The following is a 10,954-nucleotide window of genomic DNA, read 5'->3' on the forward strand; positions in this document are numbered from 1 at the left end:
ACAGCACTTAACCACAGGGTGGAGCCATATCTTATGTTTTTGAACGGCTGCATAATTTGGCTCAGGCTAAAGTTCCATTGCATCTACGGTATACCTCTACTAAATCTCTTTTTATGTGTTCTGTTTTCCACAGGTCTCCGCCCCAGCCCAAGTCGTCTCCTGTCAGTATATCTAATGACGCTATTGAGCCAGTGTCACCAGCTGGCGCGATCTCTGAACCAGAGATCCAAGGAGGCGCGTCCTACCCGAATGAACAGGGAGAGCAAGGGTGAGCAAATGTAGCTATAAGGACCCAGTTTTGCTATTAGTTGGTCATTCTAATAAGGATGGCAGTGGCTTAGAATGTAGATCTTCTTGGTTCAATCCCGTCTCCTCCTGACATGAAGTGTTCTTGAGGCATACATTGGTAATACTGTACACTTTGAATGGTTAGAAAACTAGACAGGTGCTGTATAAATTCATTTTAGATACCATAATGGTGTTTGCAAATGTATCTTCTCAACTGGTCAAACCCTGCTCAGTAGTTGGAAAATATTATGAACAAAGCTGGGCATCTGCATAATTTAGAATGAGATTAGCAGCTGTGTACAGTATGACCTTCTATCCTGACCTGGTGTTCTACTTTATCCAGCTCCCGCTCGCCGCCCAATACCTCCCAGCCACCAGCATTCTTCAGCAAGTTGACGGAGAGCACCTCGGCCATCGTCAAGTCCAAGAAGCAGGAGATGATTAAGAAGATGACCGTAGTGGGAAGTGAGGGTGACTTCAGTAAGTCTGACCTCTAGAGCCCCCTTGATATATCAGTCTGGCCGATATATTGGCCAGGCTGATGCATCGGATATTATTTGAGATGCTTTTTACAACATCGGTATCAGCATATGCAGACGATACTTCCAACCTGGTGTGCCTATTTGGAGCATGTTATTATTGGTGAAAGCGTTCAAACATTTTCAGTTATTTTCAAAAATAACAGATTTACTTGCTATGCATCTCATGTCTATAATGCATTATAAGCATACTTAGAATGCACTATAATCTGCTTATAAAACAGTATAATTAGTTATAAGAACTCATAAATACTCATAGTGCTTTATAACAATAATCATAACACTTAAAGCATTCTATAATGACTTATACAGTCAAGTATTATAACACTTCATAATTGATGGACACTCACAGGCTTTCTTTTGGCAAGGATCATAGTGTATTATAATGAATGATGAATTAATTAATCATAGTTGTGATAATACGTTATATTAACCTTGTAATGCATTACAATCACTGTTATAACGCATTATAGTGTAATTATAAGTCACTATAACTGGTCATTGTGTGCTGAAGTAATCACATTCATGAAGGTGTTTGCAGAAACTTGCGCTGACATGTCCACCATCCCTCACACCTTTAGAACATCAGTAAAATAACCTCATGTGTGATTTAACAAAGGGAATGGGCTCTGACATAAAATCATCTTCACACTTTCAGATGCAGGTCAGCCTGGAACAGAGATCTTCAATATGCCGGCATCTACCACCGCAGGTAAGCTGCAGCCATTTTATCATCTATCAACCGAGTCACAGGCTAGATGAAGAATAAGGCCTTTCGTGACGCTCCATAAAACGTGACTGTTTTCTGCATGAACACTAAGTCAAAAAAAGAGGCTTCAGTTTAACCCATTAAAACCAGGAAAGATCTGTGTAACCACTTTAACCGTGTTTTATACGTTGGCTATTCAAAAGTAGCAGATATACAAGCTCACAGCACGTCACTTCGTGCCGCGGCATGAGCTTGTATTTCTGAAAAATCGTGACGATTTTTGCACATTTTTGATTATACATATTTCTTTAAAGGTAGGGTAAGTGATATTTTTTGGTTAAAACAAAATGTATTTTGTTAAAAGGTTAAAGCACTATATTGTGATAGTAATCATTGCTATAGTGTGTTTGTTCAGTAACAGGAGTCTCCCTGTCTCTCCAGCTCTTTAATAAACAGAAAATACATTTTCCGGTAGGTGTCAAAATCTCAGCCAATCAGGAGAAAGTACCCATTTTTAAGCTTCATTTTTATAGTGTTCCAGTTCCAATTTTGCCTGCTCATTTCTTAGTGTCATCACTTCCAATTTCACTTGTTTAATCTGTATGCTGATTGAGTTCTCTATCCTGATTGGATAAAATTGGAAATGAAACTGAAACTGAAACGAAAATGCATTTTCTGTTTTATAAAGAGCTGGAGAGACAAGGAGACTCCTTTTACTGAACAAACACTCTATAACAATGAGTACTATCAGAATATAGAGCTATTTAACACTTATTTTAACCAAAGAAAATCACTTACCCTACCTTTAACTAAATATGGAACTAAATATTTTGAGATGGCGATCGGCGGCCAAATATATATAATTTTGAGGGTCCTTGACATGAAAAGGTTTGAGAACCACTGATATAGCGGTATTTTCAGAAAACTGTTTTTAGAAGACATTTTTAGAATTGGCCTCGGGTCTGAATGGGTTAACCATAACAATGTCCACCCCCGCCCCCCCCAAACCTCTTTCACAGAATATATGTGGGAGGACAACAAGTCCTGAGTGTCAGGTAGAACTGGGCTTGTATTTGCCAGATGTAAAAATAGACAATACTCAATGGAGTGAGCAGCACATCCTGGGTGTTTAGACTGGCTTTTCCCCCACTCTCCGCCTCTGGAGACTCCTACCCTACATAATGTCCACTGATAAACTGAACGCTGTGTCAGCACTAAACAGCCCAATGGCTGTTCTCTCACTGTGGTTGTGCTGACTGGTTCTTATTCAGAGCAGAGCCTGGCTACAACACTCTACAATCCTCTCACTTTTTTTTTGGACCACGGTTTTCTTACCTTTTCTTTGATGTTATGATATCTTAGGATGAATGGTACTGTAGATGTGAGATCTGACGTTCATAGTGACAGAACACTAAAAAAATGAATTAAAAAAAAGCTATTAAAATACGCGATCTAGCGCAAGGCCTATTGGCGCACGTTTTAAGCTGTGGCGGACCCGGGATGGACTTATGACATTTTTCTACTGTACCATTCATCCTAAGATATCATAACATCATAGAAAAGGTTTGATGTACTTTATTTAGTAAGACATGAGAACAACAGTACATGGAAGTACAAATTCACAATACAAGGTCTACTAAACTGGAAGACTCATTTTTGTTTTTTTGTTTATTCATTTTTAAGTTATACACAAAAAGTAGAATATAAACAAAAGGAGAATGTTAAACACAAGAAGCAGACATACAAATAGACAACAAATGCAACAAAAACCACAACCAATACAATACAATACAATAAATAAAATTAAAAAGAACATGTTTAGGTAAGAAAACCGTGGTCCAAAATTCCCCTTTAAGGGTCCTAGACGTCCTCTCAGGGACTGCAGATGTAAATTGTCTTGTTGCTATTTCTGATGCAATAAATATATTGTGCATTGTCCCTCTGCTAAATAACCAATCAAATAAACACACCGGGAACTTTTATTTTGTGTTATCAATTCACATTAAACTTCTGTTTATGTCATGAGTACATCCACACAGAACGCAAATATTATGCAGCAATAAAGCGATCGAAACAAGGTAAACATTTTCAGCACGAATAGAATATCCACCTGTATGAATGAGGAAAGGAAATGTATAGTGGAATGATGCGTGTACTGTATGAGTTGTGTTGTGTGAGTGTGTGTTGACCGGTGTGTAAGGTCCTTTACTCGCCTTCCCCCTTTGACTGTCACCAGTCATCTCTCACTTTTAAATCTTTTGACTTTATGTTCAGGTCTCTCTCCCTTTCTCTGTCACTGTTGCGTACGCTCTTTGATGCTGCTTCGTCCTGTGATGTTGTCATAATGTTCATCTCTCCCTCGCTCTGTCTGATTTGATGAAACACTGGTTCCTCGAATTGAAATCACATTTTCCCCCTTCCCTTATTACCCCCCCCCCCCCCCCCCCCTTTCCAGGACCTGTGAGCATCCGCAGCCATCCGGCTCCAGAGACATCTGGGAACAACATCGGCCTGGAGGCCATCATAAGAAAAGCTCTGATGGGGACGTATGACGACCAGGCCGAAGAGCGCCCGCCCTCCAGTGCCATGGCTGCCACCGTGCCTGCTGCTATGCCCGTTGTCGACGGACGTGCAGAGGAGTCGTACGCACAGCAAGGTCAGGCATCCCCTAAATACTCTCCATGTAGTTTTGCGTCAAATTAAACATTTATCACTGTCGTCTTTATATATTTGTACCGTCTGCTGAAACCATTTTTCCAGGAGACTATATAGTATAATAGTTTCGTTATTGGATCCCTGTAACTAATCAAATTTCAAACTAGCAAGCGATACTAATCAACAGCAGTATTACCAGTATTACCTTATGAGTATTGCTGTTAATGCTGTGTGACATTTGTCTCTTTATCCACTATACATGTATAATGTTCTGACAGTAATGGATTCGGTTGATGGATCTAACGGTTAAAAACAGTCCTGACCAATTAAAACCGGGAAAGCATCTGTGTAATTTTAGATCTTAGCGTTGGCTATTCAAAAATAGCAGATATACAAAGTGTTTGATTTTTTTTTTATAATTTTGAATTACAAAAATGTTTGAGAACTACTGGTTTCGAAGGCATTTGTAGAATCGGCCTCAGGTCTTAATGGGTCGACATTGTGTGTAAAGCCTGTAAAGACGTGTAAAGCAGTGGTTTTGCTCACTGTGTCCAGGTGGAGGGAAGAGCTCAAAGAGTGGTGGACGCTCTAATGGGAGGAAGACCAAGTCCCCTGGTCCCGGCTTATCGGGTGGGGAGAGACCGTCATCTGTGTCATCCGTTCACTCAGAGGGAGACTGCAACAGACGTACGCCACTCACCAACCGTGTGTGGGAGGACCGGCCCTCTTCTACAGGTAAACCTTCCTTTCACAATGTCCACACAACCACTTTCTGTAAACTGTCTTATTGTCTAGAGCAGTGCTTCTCAAAGTTGGGTCCCTCAGCGTTCCTTCTGGGGGCTCCGAATGGACCCTTACAGGTCTGTAACTCTGACAGTGTACAAATGGAACCTGTCCATTTGGTTCCATTTGTACACTGACATTGGTACACTGTCAGAGTTATGGGGTCCTTGAAATAAATAAAAAACATTTGTTTGAGAACCACTGGTCTAAAGTTGTTCCCAGTGGTGTGTTCTACCGTGTTACACTACATACAGTACGTATTGTGGGCGGCAAAATTTTCGAGGCAAGCGTAGACATCCAAAAATAGTCAAAGAAAGCGTATCTGATACGCGGGAGGGGGGCCTTTTTCATGTGATAATGTGCCGTCTGAGGTGAAGGCTTATGTGTGACTATTGTCTTGAGGTGATAATGACCGCTGGCTGTTAGAGTTTTGAAGTAATTCACACATTAACACTAGAGCGGTTATTTCATTCGGCGACCACGCACGTACATACGCTCGTGTGCACATGCCGTGCATGTAGGATGGAATAATTATAGTATTATAGTACTAACCCTCCGAAGAAAACCTAGAACACACCACTGGTTGTTCCCACTCTGGGAAAATCCCGTACCAATGGAATACCACAAGTGGGAGTTACCATTGTGCTGGTCAGATATCATCGCTGTAGGGCAGAACCCTTGTATGTCCCTAAACCGTTACTTTTCAGGAAATGGGGGGGGGCCTGTTACAATGGATCCAATGTAGTTATTTAGTCACAAGCTCTTGTTAATACTCGGCAAAAATAGTTTCAAATATAATATAAAAAATAGCGGAAATAGGAGATCTTCAAGCTCACAATGCATGCGTTGCATCACGATGCGTTGTTATCGGCTATTTTTGCACAACGCTCTTGTGTGATAAAGTAGAGCGTACATTTACGAAGATATAAGAAAACATATATGCGAAATATGGAGAAGCAAGGTTTCTGCCCAACAGCAACAATATGTTTTGTAAAAGAATACATTAGAAACGTAGTAAAACAGGAACGATACTCATAAACCAAATGAGTAGGAATGGTTGGTTGCGATTGAATTGTTAACTTCATGGCATTTGTATTCTTTGTCGCTTGGCATTAAATATCCACACTTTAAGTAGCACTGACCAGTATCACCGGAAGTAAAATTGTGTTTTTTTGTTTTACTCTTTTTCTTTGTGTAGGCCCCACCCCTTTCCCGTGTAACCCGCTGACTATGCGGTTCCCCAGTGGAATGGGGTCTGCCCCGTCCCCTTCCTCTGGCCAAGCCGGGGCCCAGGGGCCAACCCAGGGTCAAGGGACCGGGCTGGGACAGGGTCGCCCCCCCTGGGAGGAGGAGAAACCGCTGCTCTGCTCTCAGTACGAGACGTTGTCTGACAGCGAGTGACAGCAGACCTCAACCTGTTGGAGCAGCAGCTTCTAAAACTGTCAATTGCATCCACACTGCTGCAGACCCACACACACACACACACACACACACACACACACACACACACACACACACACTCACACTCACACAAACACAACTCATACAGTACACGCATCATTCCACTATACATTTCCTTTCCTTTTCATTGAGCGAAGGATCGTAACATCTGGCCCTCTCCCGTGTCACACAACTGAGAACCCAGGCACAGTGATGTGCTGGAACACTGCTGCTCAGTGTGTGTGTTGTGTGTGTGTGTGTGTGTGTGTGTGTGTGTGTATGTGTGTATATGTGTGTGTGTGTGTGTGTGTGCGCACACGCATGTGTGTGTGTGTGTGTGTGTGTGTGTGTGTGTGTGTGTGTGTGTGTGAGCAGACACAAGAGGTGTGTGCGTATGTTTGTGCTTCTGTGGTTATGCACTCACTCCAGGACTACTCTAAAGGACAAATCACTCTGTTTTGTTTTCTTGCGTATTGTTCTTTTTTTTTACTTTACTCTTTGGTTCCCCTCTTACTGGCCTTATGAATACGGACAAATTGACCCACAGCTCGTGGGATTCACTGCTCTAGTTTTCTTTTGACGGTTTGTAGAAGAGACTGTTGACGCTGTGACCAGTATGTGGTGATCTGGTCTCCTCAGTGGCTTTCTCAGGGTCGAGCGGTGGACACCCATGTCTGGGCTCGCTCGCTCGTTCCCCCTGAGCTCCAGCAATGAATGCCCCCGACCACAGAGCTTCACCCTCACAGCCCTCAACAGGACTTGCATATATCCTCTGTTGTACTCAACCACTTGAACCCTAGCATCAAACAAAAAAAACAAAATCTACTCGGCTATTTTCGGCGAAGATATTTAGTGTAGCCCTTGGGAATCTGGTCAACTAAGCATAGGGGCCCGTGAGAATAATGGTCATCTAAGTATTGGACACGTGGGAATACGGTCAACTAAGTATAGGGTTCAAGTGGTTAAGAGGACCTCTGGGCTGGCCCGTTACATGCAAAGCACCTGGTGGTCAAAGCTTGGTCAGCACAGCACAGTCGAGTACAGCGAACTCCAGGTACAGATGGCCTGTGCACTTCTACCACTACAAGACTACATAACGATGGATGGAATCACATGTTGTTTCTCTTGTTTTGGTTTCCTCCTTCCTTTCTGACTTTTTCTTTTCTCCCTTGATTTAAAAAAAAAAAGAAAGAAAAAAAAAGTCAATCCTGTCCTGTGTTTAACAAGTGAGCTGAGAAACCTTTTTAGTACATTTTTAATGGTGAATTTTTCGATGGTGTCAGTTGTCGTCTCTTATCTGCAATGGATCTATCTTATGAGGGGGAGGGAGGGGAGGGGTCATGTGGGGGAGGGTCAACGTCATTGGTTTACAGGGTATACATGCTGTTCATTGCTGACGTCATCGTATGTCGAGATGGGTTCTCAGAGGAAGGCGAAGGCATGCTGTCTCCGAGGCGTCCACACAGAGGAGGGGAAGGGGGTCAGGTGGATGGCACTGAGACATGTGACCCTTTCTCACGGTTTTATTTTTTTATATTAACCATGTCTGTGTTTGTTGAAAACGTTTTCTTTCTTTTTTTTTTTTATGTTAAGCACTTAGTCGTCAAATCTGTTCACAATGGCATTCTTTATAAATCTGTGTTTCGCGGAAATGAATGGACTCGAGCAAGAGCATAGAGATCTCTTGCTGTGGGGATGAGCACCCTCTTTGAACACCTGTCTCTTTGGATTTTCTTTTTTTTTCAAGTCTCACCACCTGTATATCCTTTTTACTGCTCCCACACTCAAGCGACAATCACAGTTGGCGAAGGGCGACGTGGCCGCTTTGAGCTGGAGGATAACAACCCTTAAAGCTGCTTCAGAGGCAACCTCCCCCTCCCCTCCCCCCAACCCAAACATCCAGAGTTGGGAGTTTGCTTACATTTAAAGAGGTGAATAAAAAGCCATCTTTCTATGAACCCTCGGTCCATGGTGGGGTCGCCATTAGACCGCCCGCCGAATTCCCGTCTCGGAGCTGTTGTGACCTGTTTGACCTCTGACCTTTTGTTGTCTAGAAGAGCAGCTGGGGCTTGCCTAGGCAGATTTTGTACAGTTATGAGGTATTTCTAGTGTTAAGTGCCATTTATTTTACATATACAGTACTGAAGTTACCAAGTGACGCACAATTTTATTTTTGTCCTTTTTTGTTGTTCCCGTACACCAGGGATTCCATACACACGGAAATTTGAGAACTTAAGAGCTAGTTAAAATGTCCTTTTTACAATTTATATGCCCCCCTCCCCCCCACCCACCCCAAAATATCTATCACACCCTTAACTTTTAATCAACTCGGTTCCATGGTTTTGTGAAACCCATGTGAACATCTGCACCAATATAAAATATCTCCACTACAAGGCGTATGATGGAGTGCACGCCCTTGTGTTTTCATTGTAGGAGAAGAAAAAGCCAGGTTGGTAGTTGTATGTTAACATTTTCTGTTCTGATGTACAGTACGGTTTTACCTGCAGTATTTTAAAGGCCACCTCTCTGTAATGTATGGGAATGTTGTTGGCTTGTGATTGTATGCAAACCAGGGGCACAATCTGTTCTTCATGACTGTGCTTTGAAGATCGAGGGGGGTGCAGTGAATTGTCCTGTTTTAGGGGCTTAGAGAACCTAACCTCTCGAACTACAGTTCTGTATGTCACAGTGGAGACTTGTGGGTCAGAAATAAATGTGACCATCGTAGACTACCTCCTCTTCCCCCCTCTTGACCCTAGCTGTCATCGACGAAGTGCCCACAATGTCATTTTGGCAGACTGCTCATCATCAGCCATGTTTTAGGTCCAATCTAAAGAGGTAGATTAGATAATGTGTTTGTAACTCAAACGTTCCATCTCTCTACTGGTCCCTCAATTTGCTATATATGAAATTGTCATTGAACAGTGTGACAGAAAAGCGACTAAGCCATATTCAGACGTGTTCCCTAATCAACTGACAAGAAACTTAAATGAGTTGTTTTTAAACTAACTGAAATGTCACTGAACAATCACACTGTTTCCTGATTTCTGTTCTCATGGCTTGTTTTGATTTTAGTCGTTTCTCTATTGGTAACAGTTTCATTTGCAATCAATGTTTTTTATTGAAAAACAACTATAAATAAATTGATAGCCGATACATTTCCTGGACTGTCTGAGGGTGGGTGGGGTTGGTGATTACATTACAACAATACTTTGTTAAACCATATTGTGCATAATGATTTTTTTTTATTATTATAACCCACTGTATAATAGCAAGGATTGTATATAGAACTGAAGAGATGTAAATATTTATGTGGCTTGCTTCAAGGTTGGTATTTACAGAAAAACTATTCACACTGTTAAATTCTACATGCCCACCAGCAAGCTTTGTGGATAGCAGTGTAAAAATGAAAAACAAAAAAAGACACTGCCTTAATGTTTAAATAAAAAGCTTATTGCCATTGAAAGTAATGTGTTTGTGTTTATTCTGTGATGATGATACTCAAGACTGAACTTAAGTTCAGTACTTGAGTACATGTACAGTACTAGTTACCACCACTGTAACTCATTTAGCATCTGTGTGTATATTTTATTTATATAAATATATGCTTGAGTCTTCTAACCTTTAATAAGTTAGACTACAGCAATCTTTTGTGCACCAGTTGATCCTAAAATTAAATATGGCTCAATCCCAGACCAAATGTACATTGATGGGTTTCATTGTGGGCTCACTTCAGTGAGCACACTCCTGTTCTCCTCACTATTTATATAGCATAGCATATTGGGTATCTTAGCAAAGCTTTGGCACCCTACTAGTCTTACATACTTTCACCTAGAAACTCCATTCAAACTTTTTTTTAAATGTCTAAAACCATGAAACATTTCAAAGATTCATTTTCAGGCAAACATGTCCACAGTGAGATGAACATTTTAAAGTTTGAATGGGGTTTATAGATGTAAGTATATGTAGAACTAGTAGCCTGCTAAAGTTTGCACTCTTTCCCTTTAAATGTCCATTGCCAGAGATTTGCCATCGACATTGCATTGGGCGCTTAAAGTTAAATATTTCAAAAACTACACATTATTTCAAAGTAAAAAAAATGTACTGGTTGAGATTTAATCTCAACCATGCATGTCCACAGTAAGGTGGAATTTTTAAATTGTGAATCAAGTTTATAGGTTAAAAGTATGAAGGAACAGCAAGTTACCAAAGTTTTCAGATGTACGTTTTAAAAGTTAAATATCTCAAAAACTACAAAACATTTCAAAGTAAAACGTTCACGCATGTCTGTTTGCCATTTCCAGGATTTGATTTCCAGGATTTGGGTCTTGAGAGTCTTGAGTCGAACGCATTAGATCCAAGTAGACATCAAATTTCTCTTTTGGGCCTTAAGTCCCAAGACTCAAGGCCCAAAAAGAGAAATTTGATGTCTACTTGGATCTAATGCGTTCGACTCAAGACTCTTTTGGGTCTTGAGTCTTGGGACTCAAGGCCCAAAAGAGAAATTTGATGTCTCTTACAAGCTGTAACCATCAAAAAG

General features: G+C 41.3%; 1 protein-coding gene across 12 annotated transcripts in view; it reads left to right on the forward strand.

Annotated features, from left to right (window-relative positions):
• The window catches only part of ncor2 (nuclear receptor corepressor 2), a 153,985-nt gene extending 147,213 nt beyond the window's left edge, over nucleotides 1-6,772 (forward strand). For all 12 annotated transcript variants that reach the window (XM_084054765.1, XM_084054776.1, XM_084054771.1 and 9 more), the window contains 6 exons: nucleotides 134-268; nucleotides 632-768; nucleotides 1,486-1,539; nucleotides 3,992-4,192; nucleotides 4,747-4,926; nucleotides 6,173-6,772. In XM_084054765.1, the coding sequence (XP_083910891.1) occupies nucleotides 134-268; nucleotides 632-768; nucleotides 1,486-1,539; nucleotides 3,992-4,192; nucleotides 4,747-4,926; nucleotides 6,173-6,375 (910 nt within the window). In that variant the 3' untranslated portion in view covers nucleotides 6,376-6,772. The remainder of the gene's footprint in view (nucleotides 1-133; nucleotides 269-631; nucleotides 769-1,485; nucleotides 1,540-3,991; nucleotides 4,193-4,746; nucleotides 4,927-6,172) is intronic.
• Nucleotides 6,773-10,954: the final 4,182 nt, after the last annotated feature.

Source organism: Gymnoscopelus microlampas (genome assembly GCF_963454915.1).
Source record: "Gymnoscopelus microlampas genome assembly, chromosome: 4".
Classification (NCBI taxonomy): domain Eukaryota; kingdom Metazoa; phylum Chordata; class Actinopteri; order Myctophiformes; family Myctophidae; genus Gymnoscopelus; species Gymnoscopelus microlampas.